Here is a 26,888-nt window from a genome sequence, read left to right on the forward strand (position 1 = left end):
CCAAAGAGACCCACAAATATCCAATTCCAAAACAACCACTCTCCCACCATGAGAGTGTACTTTCGCTTTAATAAACTGCTGTGGTTGCTACTTTCCTTCTGGCTGTCTTCATTCCGTTGACAATCCTCATGGAAAGCTCCTAAGGAATCCTTGACTGAGACCTTCTTTCACACAATATAGACTTTCTCGCCCGTAACATTTAGTATCACAACCACAGAGTAAACAAAAAAATTCACAACTGAGGAGATGTGTCACATTAAAAATTAATTATTATTATTGATTATACATAAAACCCCAGTGTAACACAGTAACTAAGTTTCACAACCACGAAAATCTGTACAAAATCACACACGGTAAAAGAAATAAAATATATTTGAAAAAAGAATATAGCAAATAATTCATATTCACTATGCGTAGCTCTCATTTATAAGCAGGAATATACTACTGGTATAATAAAAAATAAAACATTTTTTATAGAAATCAACATGGACCATGTCCTCAGTTTGGTTTACAGAAAAGCACTGGCAATATGCCACCTTACAGGTTTTTTTTTTTAACATCCTTACTGAGATAAAATTCACATACTATAAAATTCACCTAGAGTATAATTCTGTGATTCTTAGTATAGTCACAGAGTTATGCAAATACCACCACTGTGTAAAAGTTTAGAACACTCCCATCAACCCAAAAGAAACACCAGTCCCTCTCCCTTCCCATCTACCCCACTCCCACAGACCCAAGCAACCACTCATCTACTTTCTAGCTCTATGGATTGGCCAATTCAAGACATTTCAAATAAATGGGATCATAAAATTCGTAGTCTTTTGTCACTGGCTTCCTTCTTTCAGAATGTTTTCAAGGTTCATCCACATTGTAGCACGTATCAGTAACTCATTCTTTTTACTGTTAAATAATATTCCATTTTGAATAGATACGTTACACTGTTTACCCATTCATCAGCTGATGGATTTTTGAGTTCTCTCCATCTTTAGACTATAATAAATAATGCTGCTGAGAACATTACATTCTAGTTTTGTGTGACTGTATGTTTTCATAACTCTTAGATATATACCTACGGGTGGAATTGCTAGGTCTCAGTGATGACTCATGTTTACCAATTTCAGGAACTACGCAACTGTCTTCAGAAGTGGCTGCACTAACTTACATTCCCAACAGCAATACAGGAGGTTCCAGTTTCCCTGAACCCTCACCAACACTGGGCTATTAAAGAAAAAGTCAACAAGCATTGGTGGAGATGTAGAGAAAACAGAACCCTCAATTCTTCAGTAACTCACATGACAGAATGGAGACCATAAAAGGAAATTCTTTTATCCTTTTGAAAACCTGAAATTAATAACTTCACTGCTTTTTGCTCACCTTTCCTACTTCTTTCTTTGGAGCTTGGATACTGTTTTGATCTTCTGTTTTATCCTCTTCCTCATCAAACAAACTAAGAACAGTTTTGGTTCTACCTTTGGTTCCTTTCTCCACGGGGGATGATAAAGAAAATAAATCAGAATGCTTGACTGCTTCCTGAGCAGATACAGTCAAAGGGCCTCCCTGAAAATGGAAACAACAAAAAAATAAAGAACACGGAGAAATACAAGTCCCACTGTGGGATACCCCCACCCAAAACTCCTCAAAAATTCAGTAACGGCGACATCTGCATGTTTCCAGGTGCTATGGTTAATCACGTCTACTCCAAAGTATCAAAATACCAAGGCCAACTCTCCACTGACTACTTCAACAGAGACTCCTGTGCAGGTCGTTCACAGCCAAAGATAATTTCCCCAACTAGTTTAAAGTCATGGCTCCCTTCCTCCTACCAAGAGATTTATGTATCAGTTATAACCCTGATCCACACAGGTTGCTCATGAGCTATCAACTTAGTCATAGAGAAAACACAAATGCCAATCACCAGGAGTCGATCATAAATTTCCTAGTATTCCATTAATACTTCAGACTCAAGGACAAACCTTACTGACAAAATCAGACACTTAAACTATAGAGGACCCACACCATATTATACAATTAGAAGAATTACTAAAATAGCCTAAAATGTAGCATTTATTCGTTCAACAAGTTCCACATTTCAAGTAAGAGACCACTGATTCTAAGAACCACTATTACTGTATGAACCACTAAGAAAAAAACAACTCCCAATTGAACATGCCACTGATTGTAAAGCACAACCTAATATCTGAGTGATTAAATTGCGGAAAATGTGCTACTTTGAAGAAACAGGTAATTTCAAAGTGCCTGCTGGGTGGGAGGTAATCTGCTAAGGACTACAGATGTCACAGTGAGCCAAAGAAACCTGGTCTCAGTCCTCAAGGAGCATATACTTGAGCCAGAGCCGGCAGTGCAACAAGCAATTAGACCTCCAGCTGACTGGGGTAACTCAGGAGGCAACAGGAGCACAGAAAATGTCCACACAGAAACTATAGGTAGGGAACGTCCCACAATGTTTCAGGTACAAATAAAGTATTTGTATCACTACAGCTCTAAGGGCCTCAACAAGAAAAGTGTATGTGATATTCTTCACATAGGCCCTGAAAAAGAGATTAGACATGAACAGCTGAACAAGAAAAGTTAGAGGAAATAGAAAAGTTAGAGGAAAATAAGAAAAAGCAGGGACATCTGCATGGCTCAGTCAGTTAAGCATCTGCCTTCAGCTCAGGTCATGGTCCCAGGGTCCTAGGATCAAGCCCCACATCGGGTTCACTGCTCAGCAGGGAGTCTGCTTCTCCCTCTCCCGCTCATTCTCTTTCTCTCTCAAATAAATAAATAAATAATCTTAAAGAAAAAAAGAGAGAGAGAGAGAAAAGAAAAGAAATAAAAAGAAAGAGAAAAGGTATACAGACACTGAAGGCCATTAGTAACCCCTAGGTGCAGCCAGCAGCCTTGTCCACAGGCGCCTGATGACAGACCACCCAGGAGAAGACAGCAAACATTTTGGAAGACAAGAGATTTCACTTTACTCTCTAATTAACAGCCAACATCAACTAATGCAAGAACAGGAAATTTAGATTTTCTTAAAATTGTCATTTTAATTGAAGTACAGGTGGAAGCAAAAGAGAACTTGGCGGGGGGCGGCGGGGGGCGGGGAGACAGAAACGCTACAAGGGACACATGACCCAGAGCAGACATGCAGAGAAAATGGAAATGAAAAGCAAGCCGTGGGAGAACACCTTGGTGAGAGAAAGGCAAAATCAACATGGACACAAGATATGTCCATGTGTCTCTTTGTAGAGAGTGTAAAATGGGAGAAAGGCACAGCACTGTGTGCACCTGCGCCTACGAAAGAGACTGAACAGCAAGAAGAATGGTGAAGATTTCCCTCAATGGTGGCACCAGATTTTCTTCTTCAGGCTTTTCAGGTTTTTTCAAAATTTTCAACAAATCCTGCCATCTGTTTTCTGTGGTAGAAAAAGGTAAGGGTGTGTGCATGTGTGTGTGTGTGTGTGTGTGTGTGTGTGTGTGTTTTACAAGACACAAGAAACAAACAACAGAATGGACACGCCAAAAAAAGGCTACCTTCTCTGACTCCTCCACCACGGGAGCGCGCCCCAGTTCGGACGGCTCTTTGGCGCCCTCAACCTTCTTATCCACGGGTTTCACTCCGAATGGTGCCTCCTTCTCTTCTTCATCACTGAACAGCAAAGGTGGTACCTCAGGGACAGGCTCTTTTTTCTAGCAAAAGAAGAGTAGAGGACATCCTTAAAAACAAAAGTGTGCTTGACCAGCGTGACAACCTAAAGAACAAGGTGAAACCACAGTCCTCGAAGGAGCGAAACGTGATGGCAGGAGAGAAAGGGCGCGACAGTGAAGGACGCGCAAACAGGGCGATGGAAAACACCACCCCCAGACATGACGCTTCACACCTTCGGCTACAACACCCGCACCTGTCTCCACGTGTCCATCCCCTTCACAGACACTGCCATCGCCTAGACCCTGACCTCTGCCACCCAGACAGCTACTAGTCTCCTGCTTCCCTCCTCCCTTTCCAGCTCAGCGACATCTTCCAGAGGGCCCTGCTAAAACAAAATGCCCCCCAGATTACTTCATCTTCCACCCCACACCTGCACTATTTGTGTTAAGCAAATGCTAAACAGGATAATCAACTGACACTTCATTTTCTCCATTTATCCATCTGTGCCCTATCAACCCTCACTACTCCCTACACCTACCGTAAACTTTCACACTTCCGTGCTTGCTCCTCACTGGAGAAGCAAACCCTCATCTTTCGAGCGCGGCCCAGCTCAAGGTCACCCATGAAGGTTTCCCCGTTCTCTTTCTACCTAGTAAGTATCGCTGCTATGCTGTTAAGATTATTTATCCCTCCTCCGAGCCTTTACTTCACTTGCTTCCTAGTGTATATTAATAGCAATCATACATCTGTCCGTTCACTGAAAGGATCATGTATCGTCACAGCCAGTCATGGTGTCTTATACCAAGCAGGTGGTCAACACCAGTTTGCAAGCACTTTGTCTCATCTGTTGCTTACGTGGGAGGCAGGGAATTCAGAGATTAGAAAACTGAGGTTATGTGCCTTGTCTAGAATTACTGGCATCCTTCGGGCAAAGGATTGATCAAAAATTCTTGAGGAAAAAAACTAACTCTGTCATATCAGCTAGACTAGGTGTTATGAGGAAGTACACTCTGAAGCAGTATCTAAATCAAGTCAGGAATACAGATTTGGGAAATCAAAGAACCCTACTAACTATGAGAGAAAAAATTACAAAGGAAGTAAAAATAGGGTAAGATGATTGATTATTGTTAAGAAGAGGTCCTTAAAACGCATAATCATTTGAACCTGGAATAAAAGACTGGAAATCCAAAGAAACAGTTTCAGAAGAGATCAGGCAATACTGAAACGATTAAAGGAAGAAACTTTTGTGGAATGCGCTGGTCTTGCTGAGAACTACATACAACTTCGATGCAAAAGTCAGTCCGGGTAAGAAATGAGATTTAAATACGGTCTCTTAAATCAAGAAAAATGCCACCCAAACTTTTGGTTGTAAATGTTTCTAAAGATAAGCTGTATTCATCTTGATCATGAAATTAATTTCACTGATAGGCTGATAACTGAGTCACATCTAACTTTAAAATATTCTAAGATCTCTGATCAACAACAAAAAAATCTTTTCTATACTGTTGTCCAGAGGTGCTTATATTTCACAAGCCGTACAATTCTGTGTACAGTTTGCTTAGCTACTTAAGATGCTGATCTCTGATTTTTGTCTCATTTAATAATCACTATTACTACAGGTAGAAAGAAGTTTTCCATTTCCAGAACCTTTAGTATTTATTAAATTAATGCTCATTTATACCAGAGTAAAGGTTTTTATTTATAATCTACAGAAGAAAACCACTCAGATCTGACTCTTTTAACCACCTGATGTCGTCTTTAGGGAGATTCAAGGATGGGTGATTCAAGGAGAAGAGGACAAGAACCTCAGAAGCAGCGGCAGGGAAGGCAGCATGCTCCTCCCCATGCTGAAAGCTTCTGGTACAATTCCTCTTAATGGGAATGTGGTGGAAAAAAAAAAAATTCCTAAATCATCAACTGACATGTGCCTGGTCTGGCAAGCTTTCACAGGACAAGTTAATGTTTGTCCTATGTCTGAAAATATGAAGACTATTTCCAGATCGGGGAGACAATAAGGACCCTTGGAGTATTGTGAGACAGGGTGAGTCACCTAGAGCATATGGTGAGTGAGGGTGGTAAAGAGGAGTGCCGCTTGAATGAGATTACAGGCGACATGGGAGGCTCAGCTGAAGTATTTGTGACAAGGTCAAGACAGGACCGGGTTGTATTTACGAACAGAACCAGGGCAACGGCAAGGAAAGTAGAGGAAGAAAGGAAGAAGCAATCGTGGAGAAGTCAGATATAAAATTATCTCAAGTCAAGGCTAAATATGATAAGGCAGTAGGGATGGGAAGAAACATCCCTAATAAACTAGAAGGAAACAGTAATGGTTACTCCATCTAAGCCAAAGTCAGTCACACATGTCCCAATACAGTTACAGGGAATACCGAGAGTGGCGAAAAAGAACAAGCTCAAGCTTATGAAAATGAAAAACATTCTGCAGGATGAGAAAAAAGGTGCATAAAAATGTATAACATGATCTCACTTAAATAAAACAGACACGGGGTTCCAGGGAGCAGGCCTGAAAGAGCTGACGACACACAGTTACTGATGACTCCTCTGGGAGGAGAGTAAGGACTTTGCATTCTCTACGCACTTTCTAAACCTTTTTAAAGAAGGCACATGGGAGGCAGCCCAAGGGCTCAGCCCTTCTTCTCTGTCATGTGGGTCTTTTTGCCTCTATCACATGCCAAATTTGAAGGCCTGAAGTTGGGACTGAAGGCCTGATGGCAGGCTGTGATGTGACTTGATTCTTGGCCCTTTAGGCTAACCGAGCCAGATGAAGGATGTCTCCATGGAGTATAGTCTAAAAAGTTTTACACTCTCCTTTGGGGCTGTTAGCAACTGCCAGCTGGTAATAAACCAGCGCTTGGCCTTTGTTCTATGTGCACACGCTCACATATACCCACTAACGGAAGGAGCTGGGGAGGGATGAATGGCAGGCCAGAGCAGGATTCCAGTACACCTGGGTTCCCTGAACAACTAGTATCATAATCCCACCTGCCTCTCATTCCTTAATACTCCTTTTTGATGTAACTATCACCAAGACTGGCTAAATTTTTTAGCTTAGGTGACTGTGGTAGTGACGTCATGTACATGTAGTCACCAGAATCATTTACACCAGATAGCCACCAATTGACTTTTTCTTATCACATCCTTTTAACTACAAAAAAAAAAATTTTTTTTTTACCCTCGTTAAAAAACATAAAATTGGCCATCTTAACCATGTATATGGTTCAGTAGTGCTAAGAATATTCACTGTTAGGCAACCAACCTCCAGAATTTTTCCATCTTGCAAAACTGAAACTCTGTACTCATTAAAAGACTCCCCATTTCCCTCTCCCCCCAGCCCCTAGAAACCACAATTCTACTTTCAGTTTCTTGGAAGTTGACTCCTCCAGGTACCTTGTCTAAGTGGAATCATGTACTATCTTTTTCTGACTGCCTTATTTCACTCAGTGTGAAGTCCTCAAGGTCCATCCACGCTGTAGCACGTGCCAGAATTTCTTTCCCTTTTCCTGACTGGCTACTGACAGTAGTAAAAAGTGTTAGTACTTGAAATGTGCTCCTAAAAGGAATAACATGTGCCTTTCCGGCCTGGTCTAATGTTAGCACGATTCCACATGGCTGCGGCTGAGCTTGGCAACCCCCACCAGGACTGCAGCAGCGCTCTCCCATGAGACTCCAGATCCCTACCCCTGATGCTGAAGGGGGTGCATGAGGGAGGAAACCTTTCTTCCACGCTTTGTGCTTGTGTTTCATCTATAAAATACCACTAATAGAAGACCTCTTTCTAAAACTAGGCAAATGGGATTTTCCATTAGACTCAGCCTCCAAGATGGGTTTCAGGGGCTGATTCAGGGAAGTATCACTCCCCACGTGACATCGCCTCAAGGGTATTTCCTGGACCTAGGAAGCTACGAATACCGTTGTTGTAGGAGGAACAGATGCAGGAGGAGAGCCAAAGAGAGAGCTTCCACTGTCAGCATCGTCTTCAAAGAGGAGTGACACTCTCTGGGTCTTCTTTTGGCTGTACAATCAAACAAAAGGTCAAATAAGGCAAATGTGATTAAAAAATACATACAGTATTCCCTCTAGGCCATACTTATAGGAACCCACCACAACTAAAACACCCAAGTCATCGCTGACCTTACATAGTTAAAAAGAAACCAGAAAAACCTTTAAAATGGGTGCAATTTGCATCTAACATATCATCAGCCTCTGGCTCTCATCCATATGTAGAAGTTTGAGGGCCTCTTCATCTTTCCCTCTGACTCACTATAGGTGCACTAGTAGTTAGCTTGGCCAAGTATTTAAAAGCATGGTTGGGGATGCTGGGAAGAGAGGTAGGGTTGGAGTAAAAATGGTGTAAAGATTTGAATTATTAGATTTTATTTTATTTTTTTAATTTTTTTTTAAAGATTTTATTTATTTATTTGATAGATAGAGATCACAAGTAGGCAGAGAGGCAGGTAGAGAGAGAGAGAGGAGTAAGCAGGCTCCCTGCTGAGCAGAGAGCCCGATGTGGGGCTCGATCCCAGGACTCTGGGATCATGACCTGAGCCGAAGGCAGAGGCTTTAACCCACTGAGCCACCCAGGCGCCCCTGAATTATTAGATTTTAAAGCAACTGCTAGCTTTCTAGAATTCTTGAGAAGTACAGAAACTAGGGATCTCTAGCATCTGTTTTCAATAAAGAATATACTGGAGAGGGGAAGGGGGTGCCTGGCTGGCTAAGTTGGTAGAGCATGCAACCTTTGATCCCAGGGTCATGTGTTCAAGCACCATGTTGGGTATGGAGCCTACTTAAAAACAAAAAAGCAGAATGAAGTTAAAATATTAGAAAAAAAAGGCGGGGGAGGCTGGGGGAGCACACGCCTGGGTGGCTCAGTCAGTCGAGGATCTGCCTTCAGCTCGCGTCGTGACCCCAGGGTCCTAGGATCAAGTACTGTATTGGGCTCTCTGCTCAACAGGAGTCTGCATCTCCCTCTCACTCTCCTTGTATGCTCTCTCTCTCTCTCTAATAAATAAATAAAACATCTTTAAAAAAAAGAAAAAAGGAGTAAAAACATACTGGGCTCTTTCAGCCACAGCTCTCCTCACCACCTTCCTCTAGCCTATCTTTAGCTACCTCCTCACCTAGGATTCTGCCCTGGCCCCTACAGAGAAGGTGACCAGTAAACAAACACCTGCCAGAACAAATACTGGTCAGAACTTTTAATGGACAGAAATACAACAGTGGAGAATCACACAGAGGCTTAGCACTAGATGTGGGGAATCCCGAACAGAAAATGAACTGAAAGGTCAAGTTCCAGTTTTCACTATGTGATAAAGAGGCATCCAACTAGCACACTACACAATTACCAATGTAACAAAAACTTTAAATTCAATTTTAGGGGCACCTGTGACTCAACTGTTAAGCATCTGCCTTCGGCTCAGGTCATGATCCCAGGGTGCTGGGATCGAGCCCTGCATTGGGCTCCCTGATCAGTGAGAAGCCTGCTTCCCCCTCTCCCATTCCCCCTGCTTGTGTTCGCTTTCTCACGGTCTCTCTCTCTGAAATAAATAAATAAAATCTTTTTTTAAATAAAAATAAAATAAATTCAATTTTAGCTAAGTAAAAATGATACTAACACATCATTTCAGTAAATTGTTCACCATCTACATCTACGTACGTTAGGACATAATATATATACACAAGTATACATATAATCTTTTTCATATGTTTAATTACTAGCAAGGCACAATCTATGTAGCTTATTCATTAGTCTAATATTGACTTCTGCCTATCTTAAAAAAATGTTTAAAAACCTAAGCATCACAGACTAGGGAGCACAAGTAACCAAACCCTTGAGTGTACGTAGTTAGACATATATACCGAAGAAGGTTAAACATTAAGGCTATACCTTGAAGAAGTTATAAAAGCAAAAAGCCACAGTATGGTGGTATTTAAAAAGCCTTTATGGATATATACCACTAAAAATTTACACAAATTATAACCAAAATATTTCACTACTTGGTGATGAGTGATCACAAAATATTTACAACTATGTCGGATGCCTAAAGAATACCGAAACCTCATTAAGCTGCTACATCAGGAAAACATCTTAGGCATGATTTTCTGAACAATTTCTAAAAACAAAACAAAACACCAAACCAACCCACAAAAAGTACATGATGACAGATTCTGAAGGTAAGCTACAGAAAATGAGTTAGCTCTCTGGACAGAGCTACAACAGAAAACAAAAGACTCAGCAACTACTGGTTAAATTGGGGCCTCCCATGGAGCTCTGTCCTCAGAAGAAAAATATGCTGCTCAGTGAACTAGGGTATTTCTCACTGTAAATAACAGGTTGCGTATTTTGATTTATTTGAAAGGTGCAGACATCAGCAAACATGAAGATAACCAGAGCCTATGGCCTAAAACAGGACATTTCTGAGAATGACAGGGAAATTAACAACAAGCATGCTGGAATGACGGGCACAAACCGGGGCTGTCCAGACAAGCCAGGACGTGTGAGTGCCCTGCTCACAAGGCAGTATTTCACAACTTGTTAGAGTCACAGCTCTTCATTCTTTTTTCAGAAGGGTTTTGAGATATAATTTACATACCATAAAATTTACCCTTTTATAATATAGTATGAAATTCACTGGTTTTTAGTACAGAGTTGTGTAACTAACACCACCATCTAACTTCACAATATTTCCATCAACCCAGAATGAAACCCCATGCCTGTTAATAATGACTCCCAATTCTCCTTGCCCCTCAGCCCCAGGCAAACACTAATTTACTTTCTGTCTCTATTGATTTATCTCTTTGGGATTATTATACACAAATGGAACCATACATGTGGTCCTGTGACTGGCTGCTTTCAATTAACACAGTATTTAATGTTCATCCATGCTGTAGCATGTATCAATATTTTATTCCTTGTTATTGCTGAGTTAAGAGTCCACTGTATGGACATAACACATTTTCTTTATCCTATCATCTGTTGATAGGATGTTTGGCTTGTTTCCACTTTTTGGCTACTATGAATAAGGCTATAACAAACATTCACATACAAGTTTTTGGCTGGACATATTTTCATTTCCCTTGAGCATCTACCTAGGAGTGAAATTAAGTCTTTCGGTAACTCCACATTTAACTTTTTAAGGAACTGCTCGACTGTTTTCTAAAGTGAAACCATCTGACATTGCCACCAGCATTGTGGGAGGGCAACAATTCTTCCACATGCTCTCCTACACTTGCTAGTATCTGTGAAAGCAGCATGGTACACCACCAACAGGGCCCCTGTGCAGTCTGTAAAACATTCCGTGGGCTTTAGTCCAAGTATCCATGTGGGGAGCAGCCAGAGCAGTGAAGAGTCACCAGCCACTGGGCTGACACTGCACAGCTCTGCAGAGAACCAACCTTCAAACAATGTTTTTCAATGCTGAGTAGATTTTCATTCAAATGGGAAACTTAAGTAACTCAGACCAAACTTTGCGTTCTATAGGGTATCCCAGAAGAAAACAAAAAAGGTAACAAACTGCACCTGAATCCCCAGCAAAGAAAAATAATGTTTAGGGGTTGAAAAAAATACTAGGTAGAAGAAATTAGATAAATCCGCTAAGAAAAACATTTCCCAGCATTGGGGGGAAAATACCCTACAAATGAAAATCAAAGATGTTCTCCCTTGTATGACTACTAAGTAATGAATGATTATCACGGCACCCCAAGTAACTGACATCTTGTGAATCAAATACCTTTACTTATTACCACAGACACTGGTTAAACAATTTCTCACAATGACTATCTCACCTGTCCTTAGCAACAGCAAACAGATCGTCTTCATCATCCTCCTCAAAGAGACTGGTCTTTTTCACAGCCTTGGCCTCCTGCTCCTGAGTGGTGCCAGAATCTCTAAGTTTAGACGTATTGTCGGATGCTGAGTTTGTCTGTGAATCAGCAATATTCCACTGGTCCTTAAAATATAAAATATATATTAAAATCCTGTGGCAATTCAGACTAAGGAACCTGGAAGTAAAATGAAACTGGCATTCACTAAACTAAATTGTATTTAAACTAATTATTAAACTAAGTATATCATTCTTTTTTTTTAATATTTTATTTATTTATTAGACAGACAGAGATCACAAGTAGGCAGAGAGGCAGGCAGAGAGAGAGAGGGGAAAGCAGGCTCCCCACCGAGCAGAAAGCCCGATGTGGGGCTCGATCCCAGGACCCTGGGATCATGACCTGAGCCAAAGGCAGAGGCTTTAACCCACTGAGCCACCCAGGTGCCCCTAAGTATATCATTCTTGAAGAAAGTTCATATCTGTGGCTTTTCTCTGAACTCAAGTCTAGACATCTGGGCTCTTTAACCTCCAGTCCTGACCTTATGCCTTCCTCTATCACCACATGTTTCTTCCCTCTACGGTTTTGTTCTAGGTTAGGACAGGGGAAGTTGTCTACCTTAGCAGATTCAAACTTATGTATAGAGGGGGATGAGAAGAAAGAGGAATGTTAAAAAAAAAAAAATCAAGAACACGCAACTTTTGAGGAAAATGATACTTTAAAGATCTTAAAGCAGACTGGAAAAAAATGTATGAAAAGCTCACACAATGCACATCTAAACAAGACACAATGAAAGTGCTAGTGGGAGGCCTGGATGGCTCAGTCAGTTGTCTCCAGGCTCAGGTCATGACCCCAGGGTCCTAGAATGGAGCCCTGTGTGCGTGGGGCTCCCTGCTCAGTGGGGAGCCTGCTTCTCTGTCTGCCTCTGCTGCTCCCCCTGCTTGTGCTTGCTTGCTCTCTGTCAAATAAATTAATCCTTAAAAAGCAAAAAATAAAGAAAGCTGCTAGTGACCCTTTCACCACAAAAGGCTAAATCTTAGAAAGACCTTTAGAAAGCATTAAGGGAATCCCACCTGGCTATGCTCTCAAACACAGGAACTCCTGAACACTTCCTTAAGTGGTCCTTTGGTCTCTAAAATCTAGAGTTTTGCAAAGCAAAGTGGGGTTCACAAGCAGCGGTATATGTTATACAGACTTCTGATTCCAGCCCAGACTTTCTAAATTAGAGTCTGCATTCATAACAAGATGCCCAGGTGATATCTTGACATGTCATGGTTTGAGAAGTGCTCCTCTAGTGTAGTGAGGCTCTCCCAGGAAAGCTTTAGAACACTCCAGTGGCAGGCCATATACCAAACCACTCAGAATCTACAGGAGTGCAATTAAGTAAAAGTACTCTTTTAATTTTCTCCAGGTGACTCCAATGGGTAGCCAAGGTGGGGAGAGTAACTGTTCTAGAACCTTGGTTATCTTTACTGAGCAAATACTGTTACTCCCAGCTTTAGCTAAAACGATTGACCCTTCAACATGGGTTTGAACTACATGTGGATTTTTTCGATAAATCTATATACAGTATCGTAAATGTATTTTCCCTTCCTTATGATCTTAACAATTTTTCTCTAGCTTGCTTTATTGTAAGAATACAACGCATAATCCATATATACGTGTAACATATAAAACTAAGTGTTAACCAACTACTCGTGTTATTGGTAAGGCTTCTGGTCAACAGTAGGCTATTGGTAGTTGGCGAGTCCAAAGCTACATGACAATTTTCCACTGTACAGGAGGTCAATACCCCTAATTCCCACATTGTTCAAAAGTCAATTGTATTTTTATTTGCCCTGAACCACTTTAATACTGCGTAGGAAAAATTCCAGATAGTTGGCCATTACCATAGGGAGAACAACTAAAAACAATGCTAGAGAGAAAAAAAAATGGAAAATCTATCATAAAATTTGTATGTTTGAGTAGAAAAAGCAAATTATATTGTATCATTTTAAGTTGCTTCCAGTAAAACACATTACTATGTCTATAATTTCTCCATCCACATCATGCCTTCATAACTTGCCTACAATGTTAAAATAAAAAACAATTATTTCAATGCAAAAAGATTTTTAATGCTCAGGGTCTGTAATGTCATTATATTTAAGGTCTTTTTCTATACAATTAAATCAGCAACTAAACCATATTCACTACTAGCTCTGCTCATCTGTACCTAGACAGCAAATAAAAATATTGTTAAGACTCACAAAAAAGGAGTTAATCTTACAGAAGATATTCCTACCATATCTAGCTAAAGTTCTTGATTCATGAAACATAATAATCATTTAACAATATAAAATAGTCCTAACTCATCTGAATTGGCATATATTATAATTTAAGATGCATACTTCTTTTATTCTCAACTTTTCTCTGAAAACATTAATTTTTACATTAATATACTATACTAAATATCCTTCTTCCAGAAAAAAATGAGACAGTTTTATGAACAAAATCTTTGGTGACTAAACTTCACTGGATATAAAATAGGTAGGAAAAAAGAAAATGTTTAGGATAGTTGTAACTCTTAAACCCCATCAAACAACCTCTTGCTCTTCTCCAGGAGAAACTTTCCACCCACCTCCTCATCACTGCTGAACAACAAAGCAGACGCTTTCTTTCTGGAGGGCTCAGATGGTTTTGCTTTTTCTTGGCTCTGAGTTAGAAGAGATGATGACTGCTTCTTAGCAGCTGTTGCCGCAAAAAGATTATCCTAGAAAAACAAATGGCAGAAGAGTACGGTAACTTTATAGACATAAAGCAAAAAATAGACAATCTTCCATGTCTTTAATCAAGTACAGAATACATATAATACCTTAAGGGGGAAAACACAAAATGCCAGTAAATCCCACTTTTCTCCTACAGATAACCCTAAAACAACAGTCTATAATCTTCTCTAACTGTATTCTCCATCCACAGAAAGGAACAGACCATATGGAACTCAAAGGCAAAACACTTGGGAGGGAGTGGGAAGAGGCCAAGGTCACAGAGAAAGGAAGAAACCTGGCCCCACTCAGGCCAGCTATATGTGGGCCCTCTATGCTCATCAGTGAGAGCAGTCCAGACTGTGTGACAGGCAACAACTTACACAGCTTTCTATGACTTAGAAACCAGAGCAATGAATTATAGAGAGAAACTGGGAGCTTTCTCCACTCTCTCTCCTACAAAAGACACATACCTGGGACAGTGGGAAGGAATGACTTGTGTTTTCTGGTTAATTTTAAAGAGACGATACAAACATAAGAAACAGTTTACCAAATAAAATCACTGGCCTACTAAAGAGCTGATTCTCAGGTTCAATGGCATTTACCGATTTTTGTACAGTCAAGCATTCCAAAAGTATCTATTATTTTCATTAAGGTAATAGAAACAAAATCATCAGAGCGCCTGAACCCGAGTTAGACAAAAAAATACTCTTAACAATATACCACAGCAGATGAATAGCCCTAAAACGTAAAGATTTGATAAAGGGAAGCTTTAAGCAAAGTGTGAGAAGATAGGAAGGGCAAATGAACTGCTATCCGATAGAGATTCTAATGACAACAGTGAACACTTCCCATGCACTTACTATGTGCCAGGCACAGTGCCAAGAGCTGTACATGAGCTGTTCCAGCTGCCACAATGAATCCACATACTATTAAGCCATATAGGATTTGGGAAGTTTAAGTCACTTCCTCAAGGTCCCTGATTTGCAGGTGAATGCAGGGGTCTGGTGCCAAAGTCCATGAGCTTGACCACTGCACAGTACTGCATAAGAAAGAAGGTTTGATTCGTCTTCCCTCTTATTTACTTCCCCCACTTTGCTCTCTCATCCAGGGTAGAAAAGAAAAACGAGGTGAGGACATAGCTGTCTTCTATTTGTACTTTATCCAAGACATTCTCATAGGTCATTGGGTATAATAAAGACATCCTCTGAAAAGTATTTTCTTTTTTTTTTTTTAAGATTTTATTTATTTATTTGACAGAGATCACAAGTAGGCAGAGAGAGAGGAGGAAGCAGGCTCCCCGCTAAGCAGAGAGCCTGATGCGGGACTCAATCCCAGGACCCCGAGATCATGACCAGAGCCAAAGGCAGAGGCTTAACCCACTGAGCCACCCAGGTTCCCCTGAAAAGTATTTTCTTAAAGACAGATTTTTAAAATGCAATCTACAAAGCCTTCCATTAAAAGCTGGGTCAAGAATCTAATGTCCATAGGGCACCCAGGTGGCTCAGTTGGTTAAGTGTCTGCCTTCAGGTCAGGTCATGACCCCCGGAGTCCTGGGATCCAGCCCTGCAGCAGATCTCTGTTCAGCGGCGAGCCTGCCTCTCCCTCTCCTTCTGCCTGCTGCACCCCCTGCTTGTGCTCTCTCTCAAATAAATAAAATCTTTAAAAAAATAATAATCTAATGTCCTGCCCATTGTACAGCTAGGAGTCAAGGAAGAAGGCAGAGACAAAAACTAAAATATTTTTGTTATGTAAGCCTCAGATTGTTTCACTGCCTCTCATCACCTTGTTCTACTGTATGAGCCTCCAACTATAAAGCTACATCAGAAACGGTTTTCTACTCATCAAAAACCTATTTATCTTGCATTGCAGTAATACCATTTACCTCTTCATCTTCATCATCAAAAAGCGAGACTGATGTGGGGAGTTTGCTAGGCTGGAGAGATGCATCTTTTGACTTACTCACATTTTGAGAAGAAAACAAATCCTGTTGGACCAAGATTAAAGTTCATGGTTAACAAGACAGATCAGCTTTTAAAGTATCAGTTAAATATAAAACACTGAAGACTATGGCATGATGGCTCCTTGAGTCTAGGTCTCTCCGTGAGAGGGAAGCTGGCTGAGAAGACACGTCAGTTTGTCCTGGCGGGTGCAGCACGGACACCCGCATGTGAGAAGGAAGAGGCCCACATGGAACTCCAGGTGGCCTCACTGGAACTCTGGGGTTTCTAAACTCCCACATGGACAACATTTCCCAACTGATCTCTTATCCTGCTAAAAAAGTAACAATGACTTCCTTTTTTTGCCCAGAGAATTGGAACAATTAAACAGATTCAATATCAGAAGTAGAAGCTAGATGCCCAAATAACTGCATCTATGACTCTGTTGTATTTACTAACACTCTCCTCTCCCCTTATAAAGGTATGATATTATTTCTTCCAAATATATACAAAGCCAGATTTTATTTTAAAATGTTTGGTATTCTACTTGAACTATAGATAACAGATGTTGCAAAAGATCTACTAGACTCTGAAGAAACTTCATGTGGTAAGTGTCAGCCTATGATGCAAACTGAGCTGCATGAACTAGAAACATAAAAATAGGATACCTATTCCCTTAGGACAGAAACATCAATAGCCAAGAGCCAGACAATTAAATAGGAGGAGAACATAGTTTCTGAGAGCTCTCTGGGTATTTCTTTTTATTAAGGCATCAATGCCTCCTCTCAAACACAGACCTGATGAATTCATTAACTGAGAAGAGCTCTTCTCAGCCCAGTGGATTCACCTGGACCCCATGGAGTCCCACGGATCTGTTGAGGTAAAGAGGCCACATGGGGGGAACGACAGCCTCTCCTGCATTTTACACATTGGCAAGATTTCACTTACAGAAAGATTTCTTTGTCTCACTTTTCCTTGCATAAGTACCCCAAGAGCATCCAGTAATAACAATCTATGACAATGCACACAGGACAAAGCCTTTGGTGGTGATAGTGAAACCTGTCTGTAAATGCTTATACACTCCTCTACCACCAACAAATAAAGTCTGCATCGCCCCACCTGGAATCTCGGCAGGTCTCTGTGACTATCTCGACCATGCTGACCTTCAAGGCCAGGTTACAAAGAGCAATATGGCCTCTGCACTGCTCTCTAAGCAATCTCACTTTGAAGCCCTGCGCTACCACCTAAGAACCCACCTTCCCTGCAGCTGCCATGCCAGGAGACCAAAGAAAGATGGAGAAGGGTGCCGCCAGAGCCCCAGCCATCTGAGTCTTTCTGCCCAGCTACCGGACACAGGAGTGAGAGGATTCTCAGCCCAGCCACCTTCAGACCAGAACCACATGAGAGACCCTAACTGACAAGTGCCTGGCTGAACCCAGTCCGGTTCTAGAACCACAGGAGATAATAAAACTTCCTGGTGTTTGATACCACTAAGTTTGGAAATGATTTATTTCACAGTTAATAGAGAACTGGAACACATTTTAAGTCACTGAAATTGCTCACATTTGGTTTTTTCATGTAGTCAACAACTCTTAAATTGGCTTACCAAAGGCCGAGCACTAGCCTAAGTGTTAGAGGTATAGGAGGAGACAAAAAGGCCAGCCCTCATGGAGCTTATTCTAGTTGGGACTGAGGTAATGAACAAGTATACATGAAATGTCACACAGCAACACATATCATGGGGAACAACAGAGCAGAAGAGAAGGCAAGGAGTACGGTGTGGCAAGTGCTGGCGGGCTTGCAATCATGCAAAGGATCATCAGAGGAGGCCTCAAAAAAAAAAAATTGTAAGAAGGAAGGAAGCAAGGCATCCAGATTCTAGGACAAGCACTCCCAGAGGGCAGGAGTCAGTGCAGTGTGCTTGAGGATGAGGAAGCCGGGAGCGTGGGATGAGACTGGAGTGCGAGGCCCCACCATGCTGTGCTCATGTGTCAGGAGTTTGGCTTAACTGGAGTCTGGTTAGTTCCTATCTTCTGTACACTGGCCGTCAATGAAATATAAGCCTTATGGGTTCTATTTACATCAATGGCAATCACTCCACTTCCAAAGAGTTGTACGTCCATCCTGGCTGTTAGTGCAAAGTAACCACAAAAGCTTAATCCAGAGTTCACAATTTATTGACATTACATGTAAATTTCTGCCATGTCCATACATTTTTCTGTAAAGGGGATTTACGATGCCCATTACATTTTTCAGACAGGTCTCTGATCCCCTAAAGTAACCACAAAAGCTTAATCCAGAGTTCACAATTTATTGACATTACATGTCAATTTCTGCCATATCCATATATGTTTCTGTAAAGGGGATTTACAATGCCCAATTACATTTTCAGACAGGTCTCTGATCCCCTGAGCCCCATACTGGGTATAAAGATTACTAAATAAATAAATGGGGCACCTGGGTGGCTCAGTCCATTAAGCATCTAACTCTTGATTGAGGCATGAAATCAGATCTAAAAGGACCTAGTCCCGTGAGAGACACTTGTGAGAGGGTTGCTGTTCCACTGGAAAGATGCTTCCAGATGGGAACCTTCAAGAACCGAGGCTGTCTGCAAACACTGCCAGCCCACAAACCGTTACTGGTCACAAGATAAAAGGCTATGCCAGAATACATACCATGCAGCACTACGCCCGTTACTCAATGAGACTACTGAAAAAGGAGACAGCATGTTGATTTCTGTTCTGGTAAAGGCACCTCACCGCACCATGGATCAACAAAGAGCCTGAGATTTGAGTATCCTCAAGAGAGTATTTTTCTCCCAGGAGATGCACTGGATTCAAACCCAACAGTGAAAAGTATTACTACACATACTGCTTTCTAAACACCATGTGTTCTCAAAACATGTATTTCTAAAAAAAGAAGTATTTAATAAAAGGTCTTGTACCTCTACTAAAAAACCCTGATTTAGAAATATTTTGTCATATCCAAGATTAGTTCCCTAGAACTAAGAACGAGAATTCCTTACCTCAGAGTCCTCTTCATCTGAAAATAAACCTTTTTGAGTCTTTGTTTCTGGCAAGAGCTTGGGATTTCTGCTGGAAGGAAGGGTAACCTTGGGGGGGGGGAACCAAAAACCTAAAGGTTAACAAACAAGATAAATAGAAATGAGGGTTTATTCAAACATTCATTTGGAATACAGACTGGGTCTCTGCTCAGGTAAGGCACCAGGCCATATGCCAGGGGAATAAGATGCAGACCTTAAACACGTACGAAGAATTAATGCAAAAGAAGAATCATGAGAATTTAAAAATCAGTATAAGTTAGGAAAGAAGAAAAAAACAGTTCCTCGATAAAGTAAATTTCTCAGGACAAAGCCAAAACACAGGAGATGGTACAAGTGAGGACAGGCTAGGCAGAGGGAACTGCAGGAGAAGAGAAAAACAAGTTAAGCCAGAGGGTACATCTGGTGGATCCGGGTACTCAGTACCCAAATGGGACGTGTATAGTTGGAGCCAGCAGAGAAAGGCAAGTTACCCCTAGGAGCCTGCCAGAGCTGAATGCTAAGGCACAGGTGGTCAGCAGTGGGAAGGTCTGGGTTTCATAGAAACGACACACAAGAGGTGCTTTGGAAAGAGGATGATCAGGGCACCTGGCTGGCTCGATTGGAAGAACATGCAACTCTTGATCTCAAGATCATGAGTTCGAGCCCCATACTGGGTGTAAAGATTACTAAATAAATAAATAGGGGCACTTGGGTGGCTCAGTCCGTTAAGCATCGGACTCTTGATTTGAGGCTCAGGTCATGATCTCAGGGTCCTGGGATCGATTCCTGTGTCAGGCTCCATGCCTAGGAGGAGTCTGCTTGAGATTCTCTCTCCTCTTCTCCCTCTGCCCCACCCCCTCATGCACATGTGTGCACACGCTCTCTCTGTAAAATAATCATTAAATAAACAAACAAACAAAGTTAAAATAGAGAGAGAGAAAGAAAGAGGACGGATCAAGCTATGTAGGATACCAAGGAAAGGGACAACAGCCGGAAGAGCTTCAAGGCTGATGGGGATGCATCCTGCTAGCTAAACACAGGTTCACTTAAAACAAACAAAAACAATGATGCTAATGGTTTATAACAGGTTGAAGAGAGAATCCATAATCTTATAGTGACAACTTAAAAATCAGGAAAGAAAGAGGAAAGAAAGTTCTTCTGTTCTGTTTGGAAAAATGTTAGCTAATACAGAAGAAATGAGAGAACCGGAAAAACGTTCTTTTGTAACCCTTAACATGATAATTGGTTCAGGAACAGATCATCCATGGAGGTAAAACCCACTGAGCAAGGCAAAATCCAAACAATTCCACAATCTAGGTGGTAGGTATTCGGATGTCAGTGCTCAGTGTTCTTTCACCTTGCTGTATGATTCAAGTCCTTCACCATACACCTGAAAGGAAACACCACTTCCCTCTGGGTTCCAGACAGACTCATAAGATGCCCCAAATCAACACTTAACAAGGTTTCACTATGTTAAGTTTCCTTCCTGCTCACCTTTTTCTCTGCCCTTGCTTTATTTTCTTCTGTCCGAGTCACAGTGGCTTCTGGCAAAGCAGCTGCTTTTTCTTGGAACAGATCTCCTTCCTCATCATCAAAGATATTGGCAGTGGATTTGACTTTGTCTTTAAAACAGATACAGCAGAAAATTACACTAAAGGCAAAACTCCCACCACTAAATTCACAGATTAAAAATTCTTCCCTCCCAAGGAGTAACTAGAAGAATATTATTCTTTGATTAGTTATGAAACAGTATTAAGTTGGAATTTTTCAAAGTACACAAGAGCAGCTCAAATGAAACACAGGACCCGTGGTTTAACCACCTGGCTCACACACTCATCCAAGCAGTGGAGTCCTACGCTTAGCCTAGCTTGGACTGCCATTAAAGATAAACAGAGACCTAAAGAAAGAGAGATCATTTAAGAAGCAACCACCTTGGGAATCTGAGAGTGAGGGTTGGGTCTTCCTTTTATTTTATTTATTTTTTATTTTTATTTTTTTTTTTTTTAAGATTTTATTTATTTATTTGACAGAGAGAGGGAGATCACAAGTAGACAGAGAGGCAGGCAGAGAGAGAGAGGGGGAGGAAGCAGGATCCCTGCTGAGCAGAGAGCCCGATGCAGGGCTCGATCCCAGGACCCTGAGACCATGACCTGAGCCGAAGGCAGAGGCTTAACCCACTGAGCCACCCAGGCGCCCTTTTTTTATTATTTTTTTTTAAAGATTTTATTTATTTATTTGACAGAGAGATCACAAGCAGGCAGAGAGGCAGGCAGAGAGAGGAGGAAGCAGGCTCCCTGCTGAGCAGAGCCCCATGTGGGGCTCGATCCCAGGACTCTGAGATCATGACCTGAGCCGAAGCAGCGGCTTAACCCACTGAGCCACCCAGGCACCCCGGGTCTTCCTTTTAAAAAGTCAAACTACTGGGCACCTGGGTGGCTTAGTTGGTTAAGCAACTGCCTTTGGCTCAAGCCATGATCCTGAAGTCCCAGGATCAAGTCCCACTTCGGGGGGGGGGGGGGGGGGGTGCATGCTCGGTGGGGGATCTGCTTCTCCCTCTGACCCTCCCCCTGCATGCTCTCTCTCTCAAATAAATAAATAAAATCTTTAAATAAATAATTAAATAAATATATAAAAAGTCAAACTACTGGGGTGCATGGCTGGCTCGGTCAGCAGAGCATGTGACTCCTGAACTCAGGGTTGTGAGTTCAAGCCCCATGTTGGGGGTACAGATTACTTAAAAATAAAATTCTTTTTAAACAGTAATAAATAAATAAATAAAAATTAAAAGTCAAACTACAAAGGCACACAAAAACAAATACTGAAATCTCCCGCATAACTCCACCTGCCCACCCAAACAAAACCGCCATCAGGAATAGTTTATATACACATACCTAATTCCTCCAAAGGATATACTGACATACTCATTTCAGTGACTCACAAAGCTATAAATGATAACATAACTCTAATAATATTTCTTGTGATTTATGTTTTTCACTTAACGTACCTACAGAATCTTTTTCATGTCAACATACACAGACTTCATCCTTTGTAACACCTCACCAAATCCCACTGAACAAGAGACCACTGTTGACCCTATGGGTGAGAACCAGGGCAGTCTCCAGCCTTTCACTACCAAGAGCACTTTTGTATGGAACGAGGTACGTGTCACTGCAATGAGGACACTGACTTGTAGCAGCTGTCAACTTCTCTGTAATTTTAAATCAGTTCTCAACAATCCCCATTAGGCGAGAGTCCTTCCAGGCCAAGAGAGGCACCACGACCTTTATTCACTGCCATTTTAGTCGGCCTAGATCTGAGTGTTTTATACATCTGTTTGCACACTTTCTAAAATAACTAGGTGATCATTTCTCTCGGGTTTCTGTTTCTATCTTTACTTCTCACGTTCACCACTGGAAAAGGAGTTAAGTCCAGAGAATGTGTTTCCCTCTGAATCCTGGTTCACCTTGTCTTCAAAATAACAGTCTTCTTCTCATATTGCTGGAATGTGTACACCTAGTAGTATCCTTCTTTTCTGGAAAAACATTTGGGTGTTTCCCACCAGGAAGGCTGTCAGAAATGCAGAAATCACAGGCCTCACCCCAAACCTGCTGAATCTGAATGTGAATCTGCATTCTGATGAGAGTCCCAGAAGACTCATCTGCACAGAAACAACTAATTTAAGAAGAGCGACTTCGTGACCATATGGGCTTGAATTTGAGGAGAGAAGAAAGGAGAGTGACAAAGTACCCAAGGGGCTGAAAACCCTGCCATATAAGAAAGGCTAAGGTTAGGTGGGCTTCCTGGTACAGGGACGAGAAGCTGGGAACTAAATAGCTAACACGTGGCATTCTGCTCATATAATTTACTACATGCTGCCAAAAGAAAGAAAGCATCATTAAAACTTCCTCTGTAACTCCAAGGGTCACAACCAGAAATCTTCAGAAGGTACTACAGGGGAACAGATTTTAGCTCTCCACAGGGCAGATAATCCTAGTAATTATTTTCCAAAGCAGGAAAGATTAGTTTGGGAAACAGAGACCTCTAGGGCACCATGACTAAGGAAGGCAAGATAACACTCTATGGCAGGAATGCTTGAGGAGGGTCCCTGTTACTGGAAGACACAGAGAACTTGACAAGCTTTGTCAACATTCTCTCCCTGGCTCAATTCCCACAAAAAGATGCTGGAAGAGGTACCTGTTTTGGAAGGTTTGCTGCAGGATGCCGTAAAAAAGTCATCGTCGTCATCATCATCATCAAAGAGGCCAGCTGGTGCAGGAGGGTACGGGCTTTTCCCTGGAGTGGGCTGCTCGGGCTTCTGGGGCTCCTTGGCCTTCTGGGGCTCCTTCAGAGATGGAACAGAGGTGGCACCAAACACATCAGTGTCCCCTGTGGGTGGAAGGACAGGACAGCCACAGCAGTGAGCCAGAGTGGGTAGGTCTCTTGATTTTACAGGGGGGAAAAAAAAGGACCACCCACCAAGAACAATCAGTTTCCGCTCATCCACAAAACACATTAACAGGACCCAACAAACCCCATTCTTTACTGCTACAGAACATCCCATGACGCGAATCACCTGGTCACTAAACCATAAGGAAGTCCAAGGCCATTGCCTTCTGAAAGAATATGAGCTAAGACCAATGAATGAGCTCTTCCTGCAGGCTATCCGTTGCCCTCTGAAGCTCCCCCTACTCAAGATGGCACTTGGATGACAATTTAAAAAATGACAAAACAGCACTTAGCTGGTTTTTAAAAAACAAACCCTAGGTCATGATACCTAAAAATACAGAAACAGCTCCTGCTGGGATTTTCTTTCCAGGTTTGGAGGACGAAGACACTAAAAATGAGAAAGAAAAAAATTAACTCTTCAGGAAAGATGACTTTTCTTGTTAAAGGCACCTTACTGAAATATGTACAACACAATACAGAGCTAATGAGAGACCTTTGAAAACTAGTTTTTCCTAAAAGAGCCATTTTAAAACTCCTTAGCTTTAGTTCACTCTTCTCTCCACCCCAGTACTTTTTTCCTGGCACTAATAAAATCCAAGCTTTGATTCCTAGGGATGATTACTCTGAGTCTGGTCAAACAATAGCACTGGGTGGGCTGAGGGGCCAAGGAAGGGGAAAGGCCCAAAGGGGAGGCAGAGAAAACAGGCCTCCTTAACAGTTTTGGCTCTTTGCATTCCAACTGGAGAACAAACAAGTCGAAGAGAACGGCAAAAATTGTGAAATATCAACAACAACAAAAAAATGAAGATAACAACAATAAGGAAGGGAAACCAGCATCCACTGATGCCAAAAAGTAGAGAGCAGGAAGGTCAAGACATCAAACCAACAGCATCACAACAAGTCCAAAATCTGATGGCTGGTGACCCAAGGAGACCATTTGCTTCAGTTAATTAATTCCCAAATCCCAAGAACTACCACATATGGAATGAATAAAATTTGTCAAGTTTTTTCTTTTTCATATGTGCTCCACAGACGATTCTGATGAACACCGGACAATGGAATTACTGACCTCCAATTTATATGCAGAATTCTAGAAATGCTTCTTTGAATTAAACATGATTAAATCAAAATATCATCAACACTGCTACAGAGTACTTTTCCAGTTTGACTTTTTATGATTTCTCTATTAAGAAAGAGATAAAGGAGGGCATGTGATATAATGAATACTGGGTATTATAGAAGACTGACGAATCACAGGCCTGTACCTCTGAAATCAAGAATACACTATATGTTAATTAATTGGATTTAAATTTTAAAAATGTTAAAAAACACAAAATTTTAAAAAGAGACAAAACTATGATGTGGGTTTATAAGACATGAATTAGAGAAAATCAGAAGCTCTTAACTAGACCAAGGCTATAAAACAGCTTCCTGCCTAACGAGCGAGGCTTGGGGAACAACTGTAGGGGTTCCTCCTCCTACTGAGAAATTAAGTTCTGGAATTCTGTTCACGAATAAGAAGAGCCAGCCTCAACGCAAGCTTACCTGCATTAACAGAGGTTTGAGCTTCCCGATCCTGAGGGGCTTCTGTGAAGAGGTCACTCTGCTTGCATGAAAGTACGGGACATGAAATTAAAAAAAAAACAAAAACAAAGGAAAATGCAGCTGCGTTTGAGGATTTCTAAAAAAAGTACCTTGTAAAGTTTAAAGATACATATTTACTGTTCTGCCAGAATTTAGTTTCAAAGTTAAAACTATGGCCAAATCAGAGTCTTAAAGAGTTTAGGTCTATCCAGGAATTAAATATAATGGAAGAAAATAACAGATAAGAAATGACCATGTGATCAAGTATTCACTATAAATGCTCTCACAACCTCTCTCCACCTAACAAAGGGCATCAGGATACAGTATTTTCTCACTTTGTGATCCTTAGTTCAAAATATGAGAAAGTACAACTTGCAACTAAGAAGCCATTTCTTCCCTACTGATTGTGAACCCATGACACAACGAGGGGGAGCTTCATTGATTACCAAGGACTCACCTCATCATCCTCATCATCGAAAAGTCCTTTCCCTCCACTGAACAGGCCACCTCGGGAGCCAAATGGGGAGAAGTCTTCATCAGTCAGCTTGGGGGGTCCGAATAAGTTGTCCTCTTCATCTACCAAGCAGAAAGGGAAATGTTTTGCAGGGGGAGAGTTAAAAGATGGGTTTGGAACTCAAATTTCCAGGGTTAGTCTTTACAACATCTCTGAGACTGACGTGGAGTGTGACTAACCATACCATATGTAACAGCAGTCCGAGGAATTTCAAACAAAATTCATTCAACAGTCCAATGAATCCCTTAAAAGGCTCTCTGGGTTCCTACCCTTAACTCCGTACATGTCTGAAGCAAGATGAATTCCCCAGGCAACCCTCTTCACCTAGATTTGTTTCTCTGGAAGCAAGTAGCTGGTTCAATTGCCTTGAAGACCCACCCCACCAAGAATTTGGGAGGAGGGCGGACTGAACAAAGATCTGTAGATTGACACAGTCACAAGTAGGAATGTAATGGATGTTAAATATGAAAGGCTCTGATATATTCGTTACTGAAAATAAATGCTAAAAAAAAAAAAGAAAGAAAAGAAAAGAAAACAAATTCTAGGGTTCCCTAGTTTCTCTACATCCAGAGAATTCTAGAAAGATGCTGATGATCGCTATAAAACTTAGTAATTCAAATCTTTACAGCATTCTGACGCCATACACAAATCTCCTCCCAGGACCCCAAAGCACACTTTTAAATAGTTTAGAAATGAGAAGAGAGAGAGACAGACCCCATTTGTCGGCATTTAAAGCAGAATTCTATGAATTACAAGTGATATTCCTGAATCAGGAGCCTCCGAACGTAACAGAATTGAGGGGAAAGGCTTACCATCTGAGGGAGTTTTCTTCTCCTTCTTCTCCTTCAATGTCTTCCGAGGTTTTGCTTCTCCTGGAGACAAGGCTTGAAGAGTATTTCACAGTTTTAAGCATACACAGTCTACCCTTAGTATTTATAGACTGACTTTTTACGGTTATTTCTGTCAGCCTTGGGGCTCCGAAGCTAAGAGCAGGACGTTCAACTTTGTGTCTCAGCTCTACCTTAGAACTACAGTCAGTACCCTCAACCTGAAAGAATTATTCCGACATCATTCCATCCTGCTCAGTTACTAGAATATATGAGATAGTACATACGTGTTTAGTCAAATA

At 41.4% G+C, this 26,888-nt stretch overlaps 1 protein-coding gene across 5 annotated transcripts in view; it reads right to left on the reverse strand.

Annotated features, from left to right (window-relative positions):
- WASHC2A (WASH complex subunit 2A) overlaps positions 1 to 26,888 on the reverse strand; it is a 54,621-nt gene that overhangs the window by 10,709 nt on the left and 17,024 nt on the right. For 2 of the 5 annotated variants that reach the window (XM_032837619.1, XM_032837595.1), the window contains exons 11-23: positions 26,572 to 26,643; positions 25,703 to 25,821; positions 25,207 to 25,264; positions 23,990 to 24,049; positions 23,410 to 23,601; positions 20,710 to 20,837; positions 19,198 to 19,284; positions 16,118 to 16,219; positions 14,109 to 14,240; positions 11,456 to 11,619; positions 7,580 to 7,682; positions 3,538 to 3,693; positions 1,378 to 1,560 (exon numbers count right to left, since the gene is read on the reverse strand). In XM_032837619.1, coding sequence (XP_032693510.1) covers positions 1,378 to 1,560; positions 3,538 to 3,693; positions 7,580 to 7,682; positions 11,456 to 11,619; positions 14,109 to 14,240; positions 16,118 to 16,219; positions 19,198 to 19,284; positions 20,710 to 20,837; positions 23,410 to 23,601; positions 23,990 to 24,049; positions 25,207 to 25,264; positions 25,703 to 25,821; positions 26,572 to 26,643 — 1,556 coding nt within the window. Of the gene's footprint in view, positions 1 to 1,377; positions 1,561 to 3,537; positions 3,694 to 7,579; positions 7,683 to 11,455; positions 11,620 to 14,108; positions 14,241 to 16,117; positions 16,220 to 19,197; positions 19,285 to 20,709; positions 20,838 to 23,409; positions 23,602 to 23,989; positions 24,050 to 25,206; positions 25,268 to 25,702; positions 25,822 to 26,571; positions 26,644 to 26,888 lie in introns of all 5 variants that reach the window. The other 3 variants (XM_032837611.1, XM_032837587.1, XM_032837602.1) reach the window with 2 other exon arrangements.

The sequence above is a fragment of the Lontra canadensis genome, unplaced genomic scaffold (assembly GCF_010015895.1).
Source record: "Lontra canadensis isolate GAN:19392208 unplaced genomic scaffold, GSC_riverotter_1.0 scaffold3, whole genome shotgun sequence".
In the NCBI taxonomy this organism is placed as follows: domain Eukaryota; kingdom Metazoa; phylum Chordata; class Mammalia; order Carnivora; family Mustelidae; genus Lontra; species Lontra canadensis.